Below are 22,687 nucleotides of genomic sequence, written 5' to 3'. Positions count from 1 at the left end.
CTGCTGCCTGCCTGGCCACTGAGGATGGTGGGCCAATGACAGGCCACAAGAGGGCAGCCAGGTGAGAGTGCTCCAATTATCAATACAGGAAAACAAGTCTCGCAGCTCCGGGGTCCACTGTGCCCGCTGGCTGTCCTTTCCCGACCCACACTCAGTGGAGCTGACAGCCCGGCATCTTAACAACTCACCCACAGCTCTCTGCTCCAAGACTCCACTCACAGGTGTTTGCATTGTTTCTGCAGACGGTTGCACAGTGTAGAGTTGTGGGTTCCATCCACGTGCCCCCTCCTGGGGAAGTCGTCAGGCCCTTCTGCAGTCTCTATTTGCCTCAAGGTAAAAAAAAATAATAATAATAATCAGGGGCTTCCCAGGTAGTGCAGTGGTAAAGAATCTGCCTGCCAATGCAGGAGACCCAGGTTCGATCCCTGGGTCAGAAAGATCCCCTGGAGGAGGAAACGGCAACCCACCTCAGTATGCTTGCCTGGAGAGTCCCATGGACAGAGGAGACTGGTGGCTATAGTCCTTCGTGTCGTAAAGAGACGGACACGATGGAGCAACCAACCATGAATGCAAAAAATACTGAGGGCTCTGGGCGAGGCAAGGACCCCCGACTTTGCTGTGTGGCCTGTGTGGATCCACCCCCGTCTCTGGGCCTAGTCAGTGAGGGATTTGGACTGGGATCTCTGACTGACATCCAGACTTGTGTCGGGGTCATGGGGAGGCTGATGAGCCAGTCTGGACCCTCACCTCCCTCCTTCCAAGGGCCCCGTCATGTACCAGAGCAGGTGCCCAGTGGAGAAGCCCACGGACCCTGCCCTCAGCCGGGAGTTCCTCCAGCAAGTCACCACCGCACAGTCCGTGCCAGGGTGGAGATGTGGATACAAGCGTAGTCCCAGCACCCGCAGCTTCAGAGGCCAGGCTGCTTCATGCAGGAGATGGCTTTCTGGTTGGACCTTTTTTTAAAAGTTTTCCTTATTTTTATCTTGGGCTTTTCCAGTGGATCAGGCTGTAAAGAATCTGCCTGCCGTGCAGGAGACCCAGGTTCGATCCCTGGGTGGGGAAGATCCCCTGGAGCAGGGAACAGCTCCCCACTCCAGTATGCTTGCCTGGAGAATCTCATGGACAGAGGAGCCTGGTGGACTGCAGTCCATGGGGTCGAAAAGAGTACACGAACGAGCGACTAACACGTGCACCTTTTTATTTAATTTATTTATTATTATCTGGGGCTGCACAAGCTCTTCATTGCTACGTGCGGGCTTTCTCTAGCTGTGGCGCGTGGGGAATACTCGCTAACCGTGGTGCGTACGCTTCTCACTGTGGTGGCTTCTTGTTGCAGAGGACATGCTCCAGGGCGTGGACGGGTTCAGTAGTTGCTGCCCGAGGGCTTAGTTGCCCCGCAGCACGTGGGATCTTGGTTTCCCCACCAGGGACTCAACCCATGTCCCCTGCGTTGTAAGGCAGATTCTTGACCTCTGGACCATCAGGGGAATCCCTGTTATCTGGATCTTAAAGCATGAGCAGGGCTTGTGTGTGGAAGGAGTGTGTGTTCACAGCCTAGCGAGGCTGGCAGGGAGCGTGCCTGCAAGCAGAGGGTGCCCAGCCCCACGGTGGCCTTGAACATCCTTCTCAGCCCGCTCCTCCAGCTTGGATCACCAGCAGACACTGTCTGCGCTTGCAAGATGGCCTCGCCATGCAGGGACAGAGGGTTCTTGGAGAGAGAGGGGGAGAGTTGAGAGATGGGGCAGGAGGTGACCCACGCCGGGGGCAGTGGCGCCCTGGGAATCGTCCAGCGGGGTAGGGGCTCCTCTCACGCGCCCCCAGAAGGTAAGGGCCTGTGAGGAGTGAATGACTGCCTCGAGGCATCCTGGGGACAATCTGGAGGTGCCCTTGGTGAGCCAGGGCTCACAGTCTCCCTGCCTGTTCCTGCTGCAGGAGGTGATGAAGGTGTCCGACGGCAGCCTCCTGGGGGCGCCCGGGCGCACTCCGCTGAGCAAGAAGGAGGGCGTGAAGTGGCAGCGGCCGCGGCTCACCCGGCAGGCCCTGATGCGGTGCTGCCTGGTCAAGCGGATCCTGTCCACCGCGGCCCCGCAGGGCTCAGGTAGGGGCTGGGCCCCCTGGGGAGAGGGTGGGTGTCTGCCCTGAGCTCAGAGACCTACCTGAGGACCCCAGCCTTGACCTCTGCGGGGAGGGGCTTCTATTCATTCAGGCCCGTCCCTGTGCATCAGTGTCCGTGCCCCACGGGGCACAGAGCTCGAGGCGGGGCCCAGGGAGGCGGGGAGTGTTGGGCCCTCACTGGGGTCCTCCCAGCCAGGAGGATGGAAAGGGCTTTCAGAGCCTTGCCAGCTGGGTGACCTTTAGCATCGCACTCTTCCTGAGTCCTCGGTGAAAAGAGGGGCTGATACCCCACTACAGGGGTGTGGTGAGGAGGTGGCCCGGCCTCCGGCCTCCTCAGTCCTGCCCAGCGCAGACCGAGGGCTGGCCGTGTACTGCAGGCTGCACTCGGCGTTGGCAAGAGAAACGGTGGCCTGGCTCTTGCTGGTGACACTTGGTGTTTGTGGTGCAGTAAGTGATGCAGAAGGGACTTCGTGCAGCCCCGTACTCTCACACACATGTGCACATACTCACACCTATACACACCCACTAAGAACTTGTGGGCACACACAGGCACACGTATCACACATACTTCTCGTGACCACACACACAAGGCGTGCCTGAGAGTCTGCCTCTCTGACTTTAAGGAAGAGGTGCGGACTTGGACCCCTGAGTGCCGTGTCTTGGTCATTGTCTCAGACACTCTCGGTGATTTCCAGAGAGACTCAGTCTCTGACTGGAAAATGGGGACATCCACGACCCCAGCATCCCAGGCTTGATGCGGCGGGGGTCAGCCGTGTGTGCAGGCCAGGCCCCTGTCCTTGACCTGCACCCCTACTCCACGGCACACTCCCAGCACGATTCATCTGCTTCCCGGAGCCCCTGCCATCTGTGGTGCTTTGCCACCCTCCTCTGGCCCTTTCCTTCTCCACAGCAGCCTCCGTGGAGGCTCTGAAGCCTGTAAATACACGTGTGAGGTCCATGGGGGTTCTCCACTTCTCGTGATGGAGCAGAAACATGAACTCACTAAAAGTTCATGCAGACAGCTTAACTGGGAAACTCACATCTTCACGGACTGTTTTTTTCTGCAGTAGAGTTAAAAGCAATTGTTCTCCATCAGGGTAGGAACAAGGAGCAGACATGAGCAGTGGTGCCCTCGTGTGGCCAGTCCTTTGCGCCTAGAGGGCTTGAGTCTGCTTTGACAGACCCCACTTGACCTCACAGGAGGCACAGATCTTCTAATTCGATTGAAATGTAGTTGATTTATAATGTGTTAATTGCCACTGCACAGCAAAGTGGTTCAGTAATACATACATACGTGCATATGTACTCCTTTCCATATTCTTCCCCATTGTGGTTTATCACAGGATATTGAAGAACTCCCAGTGTTGTACAGGAGGAGTTGTCTATCCATCCTGTAAATAACAGTTTGCATCTGTTAATCCCAGACTCTCACTCCGTCCCTCCGCCACGGCAACCACGAGTCTGTTCTCTCTGTCTGTGAGTCTGTTTCCATTTTGCAGATAAGTTCATATGCTTTGTATTTTAGAGTCCACATATAAGTGATATCATATGGTATTTGTCTTTCTATTTCTGACTTACTTCGTTTAGTAGGACAGTCTCTAGGTTCATCCAAGTTGCCACAAATGGTAGGATGTCATTCTTTTTAATGGCTGAGTAATATTCCATTGTGCTGTTGTTAAGTCATGTCTGACTCTTTTTGACCCCATGGACTGCAGCACGGCAGGCTTCCCTGTCCTTCACTGTCTCCTGGAGTTTGCTCAAACTCACGTCTATTGAGTCGGTGATGCCATCCAACCTTCCCATCCTCTGTTGCTGCCTTCTCCTCCTGCCCTCAATCAATCCCAGCATCAGGGTCTTTTACAGTAAGTCAGCTCTTTGCATCAAGTGGCCAAAATATTGGAGTTTCAGCTTCAGCATCAGTCCTTCCAGTGAACACATATATTTTCCACACCTTCTTTATCCATTCATTCAAGGCTCGAATTCTCCAGGTCTCCTTGGCAGCAGCACAGGCTCCTTTTCCTCCTGTGACCTCGCAGCCCCTCGGTGGCCTGTGTCTGGCTCGCTCCCTCCTGGGCCCTCTCCACCCAGCAGCCTTCTCCCTGCCCCCAGGACTCGCTGCTGAGCCTCGGCTTCCGCCTTCCAGAAGGAACACCTGGCATGCTGTGGTCTTCAGGACAGTGCTGGGGTGTCCTGCACTGAGGCCTCTTGCACACCTACTTGTGGGTGGACACGCGGAAGAGCAAGCCGGGGGACAGGCTGGGTGTGTCCAGGGTCACAAGAGGGGGCCACACGCACAGGTCCCACCTTTAGCTCAGGTGGGTTCCTAGATGGCAGCTAGGTGCAGTTCCCTGCAGCTCCTTCTAGAGCTGTGTGGAAGTGTTTGCTGAATGTCTGGTCTCGGCCAGGAGGCAGTGGGGGTGGGGAAGGGGTGCACAGCCGAGGGCTTTGCCCAGCCCTGCCGTTCCCCTGGCGACCTGTTCACCAGACACCCTACCAGGCCTTGAGGGGGCATGCGGGGCGCGGAAAACGTGCCCTTAGCAGTGTGAGGCAGGCGTGGAGGGCCGCAGTGTTTTACTAAACCTAGGGAGCAAGGGTTCAGGAAGGTCACACGAGTCCGTGGGTCACACAGGCCAGGGCTGAGGGAAGGCTCTGACCCGGGGCATCTTCCATGCGCTGCAGGCAGGGTGCCCACCCGGATGCACTCTCCCTGCCTTTTCTCTCAGGAGCTGTGGGAAATGGGGGTTGAGGCTCAGGGTCTGTGGAGGCAGCAGCCACTCTTGGCAGCAGAGGAGCAGAGACCCCCAGCCTGCCCCCCATCCACTGGGCATTGCTCCCAGGCCTTGAACCCCAGTCTGAACAGCTCCCTTGCGTGTCCCTCCGGGACGTACTGTTGGTGTGGTCACTCCGTGGGCTCTCGTGGAACGCTCAGCTGTGCCCAGGCAAGGTGCCTCTCTGCTCCTTTGGGAGCCTTCCGGGCTCTGGGTGCAGAGGCCAGCTGTGCCGTTCAGCGCCTCTCTGTCCCCGTGCTCAGCCTGGCTGGACTGGGTGTCCTGGGCCAGGGCCTCCCGAAGGCGGGCAGGCGGCCGGGGCACTGCGCCCTCGTGGGGGGTGGTGGGCATGGTTTCCATCAGCAGAAGTGGTGCCTGAGACACCGATTTCTGGGACACCCTGGAGCAGGGGTCTGGCTCAGTGGAACACACAGGTGTCCTGAGCCTCTGCGACATGGCAGGAGTGTGCGGGACTCAGAGGCTGGGGTACATGAAGACAGAGGCCAGGCCTGCAGCTGCTGCGGCCCGGAGGGTCAGCCCTGGCTGAGAAGAGCCTCAGCATGGGGTTGGCAGCAGGTCAGCAGGGGCGGTCTCTAAGATGGGTGGACCCAGGTGCTGGCAGCACAGAGAGGGGCATGGCCCCCACCCACTCAGGAGGAGCACCAGTCCTTGGCCCAGAAGTGTGTCCCTCCCCAACACTGGGGGCCCATCCTCAGTGACCCAGAGGCTGGGACTCTGAGCTGCTCTGCTTATCTCTCCAGCATCTTAAAGTCCTTCCTATTAGGATTCGAGGCAGCCTCTCCAGGGACGCAGCTGAGTCACCAATCGGACCAACCTGTTTCTCAAGTCTGGCTCCCATGAGGCCTGTGAGACTGGGTGTTTTTAACTATAAGCCTGGAATAGTAACACCATCCACAGAGTAACCTGGGGTCCAGCCGGACTGGTGTAAGCAGAGAGGCACTTGCTGTAGGCTATTGGGAACTTTGCAGAAACTCTAGAGGACCAGAGGAGGAGGCCTGGATGGGACAAGGCCAGGGGCCTGCCTGCCGCTCTGGGGGACGCCCCCTGTCCCCACCCGTTCTGGCAGGGACCCTGGAGTTGCAGCCGCATGCTCCTGCATGACAGTGTGACCATCCCCGCTCAAAGGGACATAGTCCTGCACCCTCCCCCAGATGGAGACCCAGACTCTCGGCCACTGTTTCCATCTCTGGGAGGTACTCATTTCTTCTGGGGTTTTGTCGACCCCATGTAAGATCACAAAGTCACTGCCACCACCAGCACCCCTGGTTTAAAAAGTGGTAGTAGAAAGGTGTGTGTGGGGGGACTTCCCTGGCAGCGCAGCAGACTGCAATGGTTAAGAATTCACCTCCCAAAGCAGGGGGTGCAGGTTCGACCCCTGCTTGAAGGATTAAGATCTCACATGCCTCCCTGGCCAAGAAAACCAAAACATAAAAATAGAAGCAAGATTGTAACACATTCAACAAAGACTTTAAAAATGATCCACAAAAGAAAATAATAATAACACCTTATAAAAAAGGAAAGGTATAGGGACAAAAAGGTAAATTAGCTTGTCTGTAATACGTAAGCATGTATAAATACAGGCTAACAGAACTCTGATGCATTTGAAAGACCAAGATATACTCGACGTCATGTTTCAGAGTGAGATGCCAGGACTTCCCTAGTGGTCCAGTAGTGAAGAATCTGCCTGTCTGAGCCCCATGTATGGAACATGCACCTACCTGAGACTTCTGGACCCCGACCCTGAGCTCATACTCAGCACCAGTGTGATGGTGGAGTGCTGTACACGCACGTGTCTTTAGAGCTGGGCGGGAGATGGGCATTCGGCTCTGTCTATTTTTTTTAAGGTTTCATTTACTTATTTGCATGTTTGTTTATTTTTGGCTGTGCTCAGCCTTCGTTGCTGTGCTCCGGCTTTCTCTAGTTGCGGGGCAGGGGATACTCTCCATTGCAGTCTGCAGCCTTCTCGTTGTGGAGGCTTTTCTTGTCGCGGAGCACACAGGCTCCAAGAGTTGCAGCATGTGGGATCTTCCCAGACCAGGGATCGAACCTGTGTCCCCTGCACTGGCAGGTGGATTATTAAACCACTAGACCACCAGGGAAGTCCCAAATGCTCAGCTCCTGACAGACACCTGAGGTCTCAGGGCTTCCTGGTGTCAGTCAGAGATTCCATCTCCCTTGAGGGGCCAGGAGTGAGCCGAAAGTAGTGTCAAAAGAGGAAGAGATTTTTGCAAAAAAAAAAAAAACAAGAAAGCCTGGTTTTGCTCAAAACCATAGCTCAAAACCTGGCCCCAGCAGAGTATCCTAAGTTTTCTTAGACACGCTGTGTGCCATCTAATGTGCTGGGTCATCAGCCCTAGAGGAGACCTGCTTGTCCGGAGCCTGGACCTACTGCGCAGCCTTTGCTGTGCTGGAGCTGCACCCTTACCTGTGGCACTCAAGAAGCCCCGTCAAAGGCTGTGCTTTCTTTCACTGGCTGACAGTGCAAGGTGTGACATCTGTCTTTCACTTGGAATATTTTTACTTTCCTGCCCTTGCATGTAACAGCAACCCCAAACAACAGTGGCTTCATTTAGACAGAAGTATGTATTAATATCTCCTATCTGAGAAACCTGGGCTAGGCAGTGGCTGGCACTGGTTTAGCAGCTTGAGGATATCAGAGTCAAGGTCTTGCAGTTGTGTGTGTGTGTGTGTGTCTGTGTGTGTCTGTGTGTGTCTATGTGTGTGTGTCTGTGTGTGTGTGTCTGTGTGTGTGTCTGTGTCTGTGTGTGTCTGTGTCTGTGTGTGTGTGTGTCTGTGTGTGTGTGTGTGTGTGTGTGTGTGTGCACCCGTGCTTTCCCTCACAGTTGCTGCTCTGGCACCAGCCATCATGACTTTGCTCCTGACAAGAGAAAGGAGAAATCAGGGGAAAGGAGAAAGTGGGAGTGCCTACATCAGGAAAGCGGCACTTTCACAGAGCTCTCTGGAAGATTTATGCTTATATTTTGCTGGGCAGAACTGAGCCACTCTGACTGCAGGGAAGGGGTGAGGATTGCCTTTAAAAAAAAAAAAAAAAACCTGAGCACATTTGCACCCCCAGGGCAACCTGAATTCTGTAGGTTAGAAAGCAGAAGAGAATGCTGACGTGAAGTTCTCTGCCACACTTACCACATGGGGTTGTTTGGATGCCCACACGGGCCTTAGCAAGCTGCCTGTGCACACTGCATGCTCCAGGATGCGGGACCGGGGTCAGCAACAACGGGATCCCCTCCCACTTCCCCTTTCTCTACTCTGCAGGGGTGCCAGTGGGGCTTGGGGCTGGGGTCAGTGAGCACAGGTCAGAGGGGAAGAGCTAGAGAAAGGTCAGGTGGCCACCCTTCCCCCAGCTCTGCCCAGGGTCCCTAGCCCCTGAGCCTCCCAGGACGGGACTCGGGTTGGAGCAGGGAAGTTCCCTTTCTGGCTGTCTAGAAGCCCCGTGACCTGGATAGGGCCCCTTTGCAGTGTGATCACACCCTCAGTTGAAAATCACACAAGGGCACCTCCCCCAGTGGTGGCGGAACTCAGGAACAGAGCCCACCCCGCCTTCACACCCTCCCAGCCCAGGAAGCTGCAGGAGCCCTTCTGTCTCCAGGGAGAGGGGGCACATAGGTGCTGAGGAGCCAGGGTCAGGTGCAAGGTGAAGGGCTGGGCTGGGGGGCAGGTGGTCCTGGGAAAGGCCGAGAGCCGGGGAGGTGAAGACAGAGCACAGAGGAGGACAGGGCAGGGCAGAGAGGCTGAGACACAGAGGGGTGACTGAGACTGCAGGACTGGCACTGAGATGGGGAGACAGACCAGAGGTGGGAGAGAGAGCGCGAGAATAAAGGCTGAGTGCCTTCAGGCTGGGGAGAGGTGGGCAGAGAGGGGACAGAGAGGCTGGGGGGCTGGGCAGATCTAGGGGCCCCTGGGCCAGGGCCAGGGATGGCGGGGCGCGGGGAGACCCCTGGCCCAGCTCGGCACCCTGCCCTGAGGCTGCAGGAGTGCCAGCACGGCTGCAGAACGCACCTGGGTGACATCATCAGCGTCTTCTTCCGCTTCATCTCGGGGAACCTGGCTCGAGGTGAGGACTGCTTGGGCTGGACTGGGGACCAGAGTACAGGAAGAGGCAGGCTTGGGGCTTAAAACCGTGCCCTCCGGGAGTGGGGCAGGTGGAGGCAGTCCTGAAAGCAGGACAGGAAGGCACCCCAGCCTTAGAGTCCTGTCCTGTGACAGGTGGGCAGTGAGTACCAAGCCAGGCTTCCCCACCCGTCGGCCTCGGGAGGAAAGTGGGTGGGGAGAGGGCTTCCTCTGCGGGGCTCATGGACTCAGGTACATCCCAGGCGGGAGGGAGCCTGCGCTCTCCGGCCGGCCTACCTGCCTTGTACACACCGATCTCATTGCTGGGGTCTTCTCCTGTCGTCCCTCCCTTTCTGGAGACCCCTCTGCTCCTGCATCAAAGACTGATACGACACCTGCAGCATAGATGAGAGAAAACGAGCCAGCCTGCGTATGGAAAGTGCTCGAGGGGCGCAGAGCCTGGTGCACTGAGTACTTGTCAAACTCACGAATGATGTTTTAAGAAGGATAAAAATTGAAAATTGAATATATAATCCATCATCTCAAAAATCAGTCAAATAATAATGGTTTAAAACCTTCAAAAGCAGTAATGAAACTCTTGGAATAGAAGAGACGATTCTGGGACTACCCTGGTGGTCCGTTGGCTTAGACTCTCCCTTCTTAATGCAGGGTCTCGGGTTCGATCCCTGGTCAGGGGAGCCCACAAGCTGCAACAAAGATGGAAGACCGGAACAGCCAAATAAATGCATAAAGGCAGGCTTTTGATAACAGTGAAGGTTTGCAGAGGGAGCTCAGATGGGAGTGTGCCTCTAACGAGGGGGCCGGTTGCAACGTTAGGGGCTTCCAGGGAGCATTTGGGCCAGTGCTGTTGTCAGGAATGGGAGCCCAGGGTCACTCCCCGTCTTTTCAAAAGCAGGGGAACTTTGCCCCCCACCACTTCCCACCCCATCTCTGTTCCCGATGCCGCTAAGCCCTGCCTCCCAGTTGCTAGATTTCCCCTCTCTAAGCTGTTGTTATTTTCAGGGAGGACAAAACTTTGAAGATGTTGGTCCTTGAAGAGAGACATATGGGGGGTGGACCCAGGGGCAGAGGGAGGTGACTGGAGTCACCAAGCCTTTGGCAGTGGAGACCCAGGTTTGATTCCTGGGTCTGGAAGATCCCCTGGAGAAGAAAATGGCAACCCACTCCAGTATTCTTGCCTGGTGAATCCCATGGTCAGAGAAGCCTGGCGGGCTACAGTCCATGGGGTCACAAGGGTCGGACACGACTTAGTGACTAAACCACGAGCCGCTGCCACTCACCGCTGCTGGTTGGTGGCCTGGAGCGTCTCTCCTGGCCACCCTGCGCCCCCTCCTCACTAACCAGAGTGGCCGGAACAGCACCTGCTCCACAGGGCAGCTGCAAGGGCCAGGGAGCACCCTTGCACAGCGGAACTTCAGCCTGTGGGCATCTTCATTGCTGGTGGCTTCAGGCATTTTTCCAAATCTAATAATCTGGCAGGCTCAGGGCTGCTTTCTTGCGCGTCCTCTGTCTCAGTCTTTCTAGAAAGGGAAGGAGGGTGCTGCGGGCCTCTGTCACAGAAGATTGCAGTCTGTCTCCGGGCCTCAGGTCCCTCGTCTGGCCACACTCAGAGGCTAGGTTTGCTGGTCTCCACCTGAGCCCCTTCCAGCTCTGGAAGATGCAGGTTCTGGGACTCACAGCACAGCTGGGGTCGGAGGGGCTGCCCGGGGCCGGGAGCGGGGAGTTAAGCCAGGGTCAGCTGCTACAGCACAAGGACCGGACATCCACTTGCAGAACAGTCTGAAGGAAGCTGAGTCTGTTTGCAGAAGAGTCTGAAGGAAGCTGAGTCTCTGTTGCCTCTGCCTCTTTCAGTTGCTCTGCGCAGTTGCTCTTTCCAGCCCTTTGCATAAAAGTTTGTGCTCATCCAGTGGGCACCTTTCAAGTGTTAGTGGGTGCTCAGGGAAGCCTTGTAGCTCCAGATGGCCATTCACCCCAGAATCCCTTCTTCTGACTCGTCTCAGGTTTCAGGTTGGAGCAGGAGGGCAGGGCATGGGCACCTCTGAGCATCTTTGCTCTTTCTCTGCAATGCTCCCGCTCAGAGCAGTGGCCAGGTCAGGGCCATCACCTAGCAGCTGCTTACCCTCAACTTTCAACTTTTGAGACTTCCCCTCTCCAGGCAGTGTTGCTTGGAGGACAGACCCCTAGTTCTCTTCCACAGGGTCTGAGGGACCCTGCAGAAACGTGCCCTCTGCCTCTGTGACTGTCCCTGCACAGGCGTCCAGGTCCCTGCCATCTCCCTGCCTGCCTCTGGCCAGTGTAGCCAGGACCATCACCCTGACCTCCAGGTGTGAGTCACACCCGCCTGGCCCTGCATCCCCCAGACTCCAGGGACACATGCCCAGATGCCTTCAGGTTTCCCAGAAGCCCTTCAGTTGGACAGAGACCAAAGGCCCCCTGGATGGGGAGAGGGGTGCAGGGAAGACGCCCCAGCACAGCAGCCAGCTTTTCTAGGACCTTCCCTCCCTTCGCCTCACCAGCCTTTCTCTTCTCTGCCCTCTGGCGGGGCGAAGAGGATGAGTCACAGAGTCAGTTTCTCAGTCCCCTCGTGTGACCTGCAGAACTGGTCTTAGCCATGATGACCTCTGCCCAAACCCAACAGGAAAAGTCACACTTAATATCTGAATGTCAAACGTGGAATCCACACCAAGACGGGGAGGGCCTTAACTTTTGAGCCTTTTATCACACCTTGCAGCAGGTGCCCAGGCCCAGCGTTCCCAGGGACAAGGCAGGGGTGAGGCAGAGGCCAGGAGGGGCCAGGAGAGAGGGCTTGGGCTCCAGAATGAGGCAGCAGAGGCCCCAGGTTACAGACAAAGGCGGGCACTGCTGGCTTGAATTGTCAAAGCATCCTTCTCAGTGTGTTAAATATATCATTCTACAAATAGACAGCATGTGTCAGGTTCTACTGAAGTCCTTAATGAGGCAACCAGCAGGGTGACAAAGCAGAAAAGAAACAGAGATTTTTAGAGGGGCTGGAAATTAAAGAAATGTGGACGTGTTACTGCTAAACTAAGATTCAGGGCAGAAGCCGCCACCTGTGCGGTTATCTTCTCCCCCAGAGAGAAGAGGACGCCATCGCATCTTCTCAGCTTTACAGGCCTGTGAAACATCTGGGCCCCCTTCAGGGCTTAGTTCTATTCCCCTGGCCAGTCAGATGCCCCGCAGGCATTGGGCAGTGCCCCAGCAGGACCCAGAAGATCAGCGATGCTCTTGGGTTTTATTTCTATATTTTGAAACAACTTTTAAACAACAAAGAACCTGAGCTCTGCCACTTGTGGCTGTTACAAGGTACAAGGTAGAAGGACATTCTGACCCCATGGACGGTAGCCCACCAGATTCCTCTGTCCTCGGAATTTTCCAAGCAAGAATACTGGAGTGGGCTGCCATTTCCTTCTCCAGGGGATCTTCCTGACCGAGGGATCGAAACCGTGTCTCACTGCAGACAGATTCTTCACCACTGAGCCCCCTAGGAAGCCGGGTGGTTGGGAGCATAACCCCTGAAGGGAGCCGGTGGGGAGGTTTTTTATAAAGAGGCAGAAGCAAAGCAAAGAAACTGATTGGCTGCCGCTTAAGCCATTGTCTTCGTTGTCTGTCTGTGATTGGCTGCTCGTAAGCTGCCTTTTCTTGGATTCAGGTGCGTTCACTCTGGCTTTTTAGGTTTTGGTTTGCTTGCATGAGCTACCAAGGCATCAGGGCCACCTCAGTCCAATGGCCTCCTGTTTGTTTAGTTAACTTATTTATGTATTCGGTTGCACCGAGTCTTTGTTGCAACGCACGGAATCTTTCACCAGGGTGCACGAACTCTCTAGTTGTGGCACACACGGGCTTAGTTGCTCCGAAGCGTGTGGGATCTTAGACCCCCAGCTAGAGACCGAACCAGCATCCCCTGCGTTGCAAGGCAGATTCTTTTTTTTTTTTTTAAACTTTTTATTTTTTACTTTATTTTGCTTTATAATACTGTATTGGTTTTGCCATACATTGACATGAATCCACCACGGGTGTACATGCGATCACAAACATGAAACCCCCTCCCACCTCCCTCCCCACAACATCCCTCCGGGTCATCCCCGTGCACCAGCCCCAAGCATGCTGTATCCTGCATCGGATATAGACCGGTGGCAAGGCAGATCCTTAACCATTGGACCACCAGGGAAGTCCCTGGCCTCTCGTTCTGTCGCTGTAACGATTCCTCCCTTTTGGTCATCCTCTCCTGCATAAGAGATTGACCAACAACTTGGTATTACAGGGAATTCCTTGGTGGTCCAGTGGTTAGGACTGGGTGCTTTCACTGCTGAAGGCCCAGATTTGATCCCTGGTCGGGGAACCAACATCCCCCAAGCCATGTGTGGCCAAAAAAAAAAAAAGGTAAATAAAAAAATGTGTAAGTTTGTAATGACTGTCGTTCTCAGTCTCCCTCGGGTGATGTGTCTCACTGTGCACCTCATAGGTTTTGCTGTTGGCCATGGAAGAGTTGTTTTGCTCTTTATCTCATTGTCCGACACGTTTCTGTCGCTCCGAGCTCAGTGAGGCCATCTGATGCACTGCTGAGGAACTCAGACTCATATTTAAGACCCCTGAGAGCACACAGCCCACCAGGGAGACTCCAGTGGCGTCTTGTCAAGAGGATAATACCAAAAGTCTGAATACACTTCTTATTCAGGGCCAAACCTTGTTGGTATCGAGTAAATCAAATAATGCACCTGAAGAGGCATCAGCCTTTTTTTCTAGCCAAGTGGCTTGTTTTTTCAATTCTTGCATTTGAGTTTCTTTTATACCAGAGTTGTTGACCCAAGTACACCAGGAGGTCATTGCTATGGTACAGATTCCTCCTTGTTCAGCCAGCAGGTAATTTAAAGCAGCTCTATTATCTGAAACCACTTTATTGGCTCAAAATAACCCCTAAGTCAAAGAGGCATATTTGGAAGTGTCATAGTTTCCTACCTTTCATTTCTCACCTTTTAAATTTATCCAAGAAGTCTCACAGTCTAGACCCTGAGTTGGTAGTTGGCTGCATCTCATTGAACTGGTCTCTTAGACCTGAGAAGAGGTCAGTTCAGTTAAACAGTTGCCCCTTTGGCAACCATAAATCTGTTCTCTATGTGTGAGTCCACTTCTTTTTCATAGATAAACTCCTTTGTGTCATATTTTAGATTCCACATATAGGTGATATCATACGGTATTTTGTCTTTCTCTTTCTGATTTGCTTCACTTAGTACGATCATCTCTAGGGCCATCTATGTTGGTACAAATGGCATTGTTTCATTGTTTTTTATGGCTGAGGATTATTCCATTGTGTACATATATATACCTACGTTTTCATAAAAAATTAAGAACATTCAATAAGTTTCTAAATTCTGAAGAGATCCCGTAGAGAGAAAAGGATAAATATATGCCATTTTTGTTTACAAAAGTATACTTTACCAAATTGCTGTGATATAGATTACCTAAAAGAAAGGACAAAGGGGGTTCTTTTAATCTGGAAAACAAATCATTAAAAAATCAGCAGTTTCTCAATCAAAGTCATAAAATTATAATTACCCCCATCAGCACTTTCATCCTCATATAATTAATTCCTTCCTTTTTCCATTATGGTTTATTGTGGCATATTGAATGCAGTCCCGTGTGCTATACAGGAGGATGTTGTTGTTTATCCACCCTATGTATAATAATTTGCATCTGCTAACTCCAAACTCCCAATCCATCCATCCTTACCCTTCCTCCCCTTTGGAAACCATAAGTCTGTTCTCGATGTCTCAGAGTCTTTCTTTCTCATAGATAAGCTCATTTGTGTCATATTTTAGCTTCCACATATTGGTGATATCATATGGTATTTGTCTTTCTCTTTCTGACTTACTTCACTTAATATGATAATCTCTAGGGCCATCTATGTTGGTGCAGATGGCATTATTTCATTCTTTCAACTATAAAGCTGAGTATTATTCCATTGTGTGTATATATATATCTCAATCTTCTTTATCAGTTCACCTGTTGATGGACATGTAAGTTGTTTCCATGCTTGGCTATTGTAAATACTGCTGCTGTGAACACTGAGGTGCATGTATCTTTTCAAATCAGAGTTTTCTTTGGATATATGCCTATGAGTGGGATTGCTGGACCATATGGCAAGTCTGGAACATATGGCAGAGATCAAATTGCCAACATTGCCTGGATCATTGAAAAGGCAAGAGAGTTCCAGAAAAACATCTATTTCTGCTTTATTGACTATGCCAAAGCCTTTGACTGTGTGGATCACAATAAACTGTGGAAAATTCTGAAAGAGATGGGAATACCAGACCACCTGACCTGCCTCTTGAGAAATCTGTATGCAGGTCAGAAAGCATAAGTTAGAACTGGACATGGAACAACAGATGGGTTCCAAATAGGAAAAAGAGTATGTCAAGGCTGTATATTGTCACCCTGCTTATTTAACTTATATGCAGAGTACATCATGAGAAACGCTGGGCTGGAAGAAACACAAGCTGGAATCAAGATTGCCAGGAGAAATATCAATAACCTCAGATATGCAGAGGATACCACCCTCATGGCAGAAAGTGAAGAGGAACTAAAAAGCCTCTTGATGAAAGTGAAAGAGGAGAGTGAAAAAGTTGGCTTAAAGCTCAACATTCAGAAAACAAAGATCATGACATCTGGTCCCATGACTTCATGGGAAATAGGTGGAGAAACAGTGGAAACAGTGACAGACTTTATTTTGGGGGGGCTCCAAAATCACTACAAATAGTGACTGTTGCCATGAAATTAAAAGACGCTTACTCTTTGGAAGAAAAGATATGACCAACCTAGATAGCATATTAAAAAGCAGAGACATTAGTTTCCCAACAAAGGTCCGTCTAGTCAAGGCTATGGTTTTTCCAGTGGTCATGTGTGGATGTGAAAGTTGGATTATAAGGAAAGCTGAGTGCTGAAGAATTGATGTTTTGAACTATGGTGTTGGAGAAGAGTCTTGAGAGTCCCTTGGACTGTAAGGAGGTCCAACCAGTCCATTCTAAAGGAGATCAATCCTGGGTGTTCTTTGGAAAGACTGATGTTGCTGGGAAAGACTGACGGCAGAAAGAAAAGGGGACGACTGAGGATGAGATGGCTGGATGGCATCACCGACTCAATGGACATGAGTCCGAGTGAACTCTGGGAGTCGGCGATGGACAGGGAGGCCTGGCATACTGCAACCATGGGATCACAGAGAGTCGGACACGACTGAGCTCATGAATCGCAGCACGCCAGGCCTCCCTGTCCATCACCACCTCCCGGAGTTCACTCAGACTCACGTCCATCGAGTCCGTGATGCCATCCAGCCATCTCATCCTTGGTCGTCCCCTTCTCCTCCTCCCCCCAATCCCTCCCAGCATCACAGTCTTTTCCAATGAGTCAACTCTTCTCATGAGGTGGCCAAAGTACTGGAGTTTCAGCTTTAGCATCATTCCTTCCAAAGAAATCCCAGAGTTGATCTCCTTCAGAATGGACTGGCTGGATCTCCTTGCAGTCCAAGGGACTCTCAACAGTCTTCTCCAATTCCACAGTTCAAAAGCATCAATTCTTCGGCGCTCAGCCTTCTTCACAGTCCAACTCTCACATCCATACATGACCACAGGAAAAACCATAGCCTTAACTAGACGGACCTTAGTCGGCAAAGTAATGTCTCTGCTTTTGAATATACTATCTAGGTTGGTCATAACTCTTCTTCCAAGGAGTAAGCGTCTTTTAATTTCATGGCTGCAGTCACCATCTGCAGTGATTTTGGAGCCCAGAAAAATAAACTCTGACACTGTTTCCACTGTTTCCCCGTCTATTTCCCATGAAGTGATGGGACCAGATGCCATGATCTTCGTTTTCTGAATGTTGAGCTTAAGCCAACTTTTTCACTCTCCTCTTTCACTTTCATCAAGAGGCTCTTTAGTTCTTCTTCACTTTCTGCCATAAGGGTGGTGTCATCTGCATATATGAGGTGATTGATATTTCTCCCAGCAATCTTGATTCCAGCTTGTGTTTCTTCCAGCACAGCGTTTCTCATGATGTGCTCTGCATATAAATTAAATAAGCAGGGTGACAATATACAGCCTTGATATACTCCTTTTCCTATTTGGAGCCAGTGTGTTGTTCCATGTCCAGTTCTAACTGTTGCTTCCTGATCTGCATACAGATTTCTCAAGAGGCAGGTCAGGTGGTCTGGTATTCCCATCTCTTTCAGAATTTTCCACAGTTTATTGTGATCCACACAGTCAGAGGCTTTGGCATAGTCAATAAAGCAGAAATAGATGTTTTTCTGGAACTCTCTTGCTCTTTCCATGATCCGGCGGATGTTGGCAATTTGATCTCTGGTTCCTCTGCCTTTTCTAAAACCAGCTCGAACATCAGGAAGTTCACGGTTAACGTATTGCTGAAGCCTGGCTTGGAGAATTTTGAGCATTACTTTACTAGCATGTGAGATGAGTGCAATTGTGCAGTACTTTGAGCATTCTTTGGCATTGCCTTTCTTTGGGATTGGAATGAAAACTGACCTTTTCCAGTCCTGTGGCCACTGCTGAGTTTTCCAAGTTTGCTGGCATATTGAGCACAGCACTTTCACAGCATCATCTTTCAGGATTTGAAACAGCTCAACTGGAATTCCATCACCTCCACTAGCTTTGTTCGTAGTGATGCTTTCTAAGGCCCACTTGACTTCACATTCCAAGATGTCTGGCTCTAGATTAGTGATCACATCATCATGATTATCTGGGTCGTGAAGATCTCTTTTGTACAGTTCTTCCGTGTATTCTTGCCACCTCTTCTTAATATCTTCTGCTTCTGTTAGGTCCATACCATTTCTGTCCTTTATCGAGCCCATCTTTGCATGAAATGTTTCCTTGGTATCTCTCATTTTCTTGGAGAGATCTCTAGTCTTTCTCATTCTGTTGTTTTCCTCAATTTTTTGTATTGATCGCTGAAGAAGGCTTTCTTATCTCTTCTTGCTATTCGTTGGAACTCTGCATTCAGGTGCTTATATCTTTCCTTTTCTCCTTTGCTTTTCGCCTCTCTTCTTTTCACAGCTATTTGTAAGACCTCCCCAGACAGCCATTTTGCTTTTTTGCATTTCTTTTCCATGGGGATGGTCTTGATCCCTGTCTCCTGTACAATGTCACGAACCTCCGTCCATAGTTCATCAGGCACTCTTATCTATCAGATTTAGGCCCTTAAATCTATTTCTCACTTCCACTGTATAATCATAAGGGATTTGATTTAGGTCATACCTGAATGGTCTAGCGGTTTCCCCTACTTTCTTCAATTTAAGTCTGAATTTGGCAACAAGGAGTTCATGATCTGAGCCACAGTCAGCTCCTGGTCTTGTTTTTGTTGACTGTATAGAGCTTCTCCATCTTTTGCTGCAAAGAATATAATCAATCTGATTTCGGTGTTGACCATCTGGTGATGTCCATGTGTAGAGTCTTCTCTTGTGTTGTTGGAAGAGGGTGTTTGCTATGACCAGTGCATTTTCTTGGCAAAACTATTAGTCTTTGCCCTGTTTCATTCCGCATTCCAAGGCCAAATTTGCCTGTTACTCCAGGTGTTTCTTGACTTCCTACTTTTGCATTCCAGTCCCCTATAACGAAAAGGACATCTTTTTTGGGTGTTAGTTCTAAAAGGTCTTGTAGGTCTTCATAAAACCATTCAACTTCAGCTTCTTCAGCATTACTGGTTGGGGCATAGACTTGGATAACTGTGATATTGAATGGTTTGCCTTGGAGATGAACAGAGATCATTCTGTCGTTTTTGAGATTGCATCCAAGTACTGCATTTCGGACTCTTTTGTTGACCATTATGGCTACTCCATTTCTTCTGAGGGATTCCTGCCCGCAGTAGTAGATATAACGGTCATCTGAGTTAAATTCACCCATTCCAGTCCATTTTAGTTCGCTGATTCCTAGAATGTCGACGTTCACCCTTGCCATCTCTTGTTTGACCACTTCTAATTTGCCTTGATTCATGAACCTGGCATTCCAGGTTCCTATGCAATATTGCTCTTTACAGCATTGGATCTTGCTTCTATCACCAGTCACATCCACAGCTGGGTATTATTTTTGCTTTGGCTCCATCCCTTCATTCTTTCTGGAGTTATTTCTCCATTGATCTCTAGTAGCATACTGGGCACCTAATGGGGAGTCCCTCTTTTGGTATCCTATCATTTTGCCTTTTCATACTGTTCATGGGGTTCTCAAGGCAAGAATACTGAAGTGGTTTGCCATTCCCTTCTCCAGTGGACCACATTCTGTCAGACCTCTCCACCATTACCTGCCCATCTTGGGTTGCCCCACAGGCATGGCTTGGTTTCATTGAGTTAGACAAGGCTGTGGTCCTAGTGTCATTAGGTTGACTAGTTTTCTGTGAGTATGGTTTCAGTGTGTCTGCCCTCTGATGCCCTCTTGCAACACCTACCATCTTACTTGGGTTTCTCTTACCTTGGGCGTGGGGTATCTCTTCACAGCTGCTCCAGCAAAGCACAGCCGCTGCTCCTTACCTTGGATGAGGGGTAGCTCCTTACCACCGCCGTTCCTGACCTTCAACCTGGGATAGCTCCTCTAGGCCCTCCTGTGCCTGCACAGCCAGCGCTCCTGGGGTTGCTCCTCCGGGCTGCCGGCCCTGGCCTCGGGCGTGGGTGACTCCTCCCAGCTGCCGCCCTTGAGGAATCTCCATATTGTTTTCCAAAGTGTCTGTACCAATTTACATTCCCCCAATATCATGCAATACTTCCTGATTAATGCTTGACCTTCGGTCAGTAGTTTTGGGAATTCGTCAGTTTTCTCCATCAGCCTTCTGAACATTCTTAGTGCAGTGCTATTATGATCTTCAAGTTATCAGAAACCTGTACTTGTAAGAATTCTTCCTGTAAATCTCTTTGGAGAGGAAGCACTTTTGCAAAAGCATCAGAGTAAAACCATCACTGTCTGTAAATGTCAAGACTTTAAAGTGACCATGGCTAAACGGCTGATGAGATTTCATTATAAGGGAGTTGACAAGGAATTTTTATAATGTCTGTGACATACAACGTTTTGAGATCATAACTAGAATTATGATTATATTATGCCAGGTCATATCAGATCTCTAGAAATCTTACACAATTTCTCATTCTAAAACAACCACTTATCTTTCTTTAAAACAAAATAACTCTTTTTTCCCTTAAAAATGCATTTCCTCCTTTTATACCTTTTCTTAACCAAAACACATCCTACTTTTATTGTATACAGTCATTTCTCTTATCGTTTCTCATAGTTTTGTTTACATTTATTGATTAGATTTCTTAACCCTTAAAACCTTAATTTCTAGTGAAACTAAGAAATTAGCAATTATGGACTACTATACCAGCATTCTGTAGATTGGCAAAGTTGTTAATACATTTCATAATTTCTAGAAGCATACTGACCTCACAGTGAAGTTTCCAGTGTGGCACAAAACTTGTTTATTAACAGACCCAAATATCTTTCATCCTTCTGTAATAAGAAGCCAAAAATAGGCAAATCCGTGTTCAGTAATAAATGTTTCAGGATTTTACCTTATTTGGTGGGAGGGCAGCCTCATATGCCATCTTTTGATGCTCTCACTCAGCCACGTGAGAATGGGCCTTGGGCCTGGAACACTTTTTACCAAGAGATATAAAGCCCACACAGGGACTTCCCTGGTGATCCGGTGCCTAAACCTCCAAGCTCCCAACACAGGGGGCCCAAGTCTGATCCCTGCACAGGGAACTAGGTCCCGCAGGCCGCAACTGAGACCCGGTGCAGTCAAATAAGTTATATTTTTTAAAAAAGAAAAAGGTCTCACAGTTTGTGCTGGGCCTTTCACCTTGTATGGGAATATCCCTCCTTGTCTAATTTTTTGAGTGTTCCTTCGTCTCTGCTTAAAGCGTCTGCCTGCAGTACAAGAGACCTGGTTTCGATCCCTGGGTTGGGAAGATCCCCTGGAGACAGAAATAGCAACCCACTCCAGTATTCTTGCCTGGAGAATTCCATGAACAGAGGAGCCTGGTGGGCTACAGTCCATGGGGTCGTAGAGTCAGACACGACTGAGCGACTGTTTTTTTTAAGGCATATGCATTCGATGGCAGCTGACCACTCACTGTTTTATCTGTCCTCTGTGGGGAGGGGGCAGAGTTCTTCCACTGTGGCATGAGAGGGGTGCTCATAGGTCTGTTGCCTTGGGCCAGGTGCCAGGAGAGGGCTGCAGGCCGTGAGGGGCCAGTTTCCATCATCAGAATGCATCTTGCGTGATCTCTTCTCCGTGTAAGTAAAGCATCCCATCCAGGGCTGTTTCCCTTGGAGACGCCAATAGAAGATGCAGTAGGCAGAAGTGTTTCCAGTCCCTCCCTGGAGCTGCTTCCTGGTGCTCGGTGTTCTCCCTGGGATTGGTAAAAAGACTCGGTGGGCTTTGAATTGCTTCTGAAGCTGTTCTTCTGTTCTTGTAAAGACTCAACTTGAAAGGCCAGAGCCGTTGTTTTCAGTTCCTCAAAGAATTGTGTTGCTGCCTGAATAATAATGTCAAGGGCTGAACCCACCCATCCAATCTGCTTCTTTATATCAGGGAGAAGATTCCCACTAAGATGGAAATGAAAAAAATTCTACATTTTGGATTTAGAGCTGCTTGTGTCTTTGGAACATTTCAATGCATTGTTCCACAAAGGCTTCAGAATGCTGTCCTTCCCTCTGTATTTTGGCTTGGGTAGGAAGGCCTCAAAAAGTTCCCATCAGCCCTGAATATCAGTCTCTAATCCAGCCAACTTCTAACCATACAGCTCTTGTTTTCTCTTTTTTAAATAAATTTTTAAAATTAATTAATTAGTTTCTATTTTGGCTGCCCTGGGTCTTCATTGCTGCAAGCGGGCTTTCTCTGGCTGCTGTGAGCAGGGGCTACTCTTCATCACGGGCATGGGCTTCCCATGGCGGTGACTTCTCTCGCTGCTGGAGCACAGGCTCTAGGGAACGAGACTCAGCAGCTGCAGCACGCAGGCTCAGGAAGTGTGCGCGTGGGCTTAGTTGCTCTGCAGCGTGTGCAGGCTTCCCAGACCAGGGGCCACGCCCGTATCCCTGCGCATTGGCAAGAGGATCCTTATCCACCAGGGAATGAACCAGGGATGAACTATGGAATGAGGTTCATGACATTGTACAGGAGACAGGGATTAAGACCATCCCCATGGAAAAGAAATGCAAAAAAGCAAAATGGCTGTCTGGGGAGGCCTTACAAATAGCTGGGAAAAGAAGAGAGGCAAAAAGCAAAGGAGAAAAGGAAAGATATAAGCACCTGAATGCAGAGTTCCAAAGAATAGCAAGAAGATATAAGAAAGCCTTCTTCAGCGATCAATGCAAAGAAATCGAGGAAAACAACAGAATGGGAAAGACTAGAGATCTCTTCAAGAAGATTAGAGATACCAAGGGAACATTTCATGTAAAGATGGGCTCGATAAAGGACAGAAATGGTATGGACCTAACAGAAGCAGAAGATATTAAGAAGAGGTGGCAAGAATACACGGAAGAACTGTACAAAAAAGATCTTCACGACCCAGATAATCATGATGATGTGATCACTCATCTAGAGCCAGACATCTTGGAAGCTAGTGGAGGTGATGGAATTCCAGTTGAGCTGTTTCAAATCCTGAAAGATGATGCTGTGAAAGTGCT

The 22,687-nt window shown here is 50.3% G+C and overlaps 1 protein-coding gene across 1 annotated transcript in view; it reads left to right on the top strand.

Annotated features, from left to right (window-relative positions):
• The first annotated feature begins 401 nt into the window (after positions 1-401).
• The window catches only part of KCNIP3 (potassium voltage-gated channel interacting protein 3), an 85,144-nt gene continuing 62,858 nt past the window's right edge, over positions 402-22,687 (top strand). Inside the window, exons 1-2 of the mRNA XM_068965388.1 lie at positions 402-416; positions 1,933-2,098. Of these exons, the coding sequence (XP_068821489.1) occupies positions 402-416; positions 1,933-2,098 (181 nt within the window). The remainder of the gene's footprint in view (positions 417-1,932; positions 2,099-22,687) is intronic.

Source organism: Capricornis sumatraensis, chromosome 1 (genome assembly GCF_032405125.1).
Source record: "Capricornis sumatraensis isolate serow.1 chromosome 1, serow.2, whole genome shotgun sequence".
NCBI classification, from domain to species: domain Eukaryota; kingdom Metazoa; phylum Chordata; class Mammalia; order Artiodactyla; family Bovidae; genus Capricornis; species Capricornis sumatraensis.
This window is presented reverse-complemented; position numbering and strand designations above follow the sequence as displayed.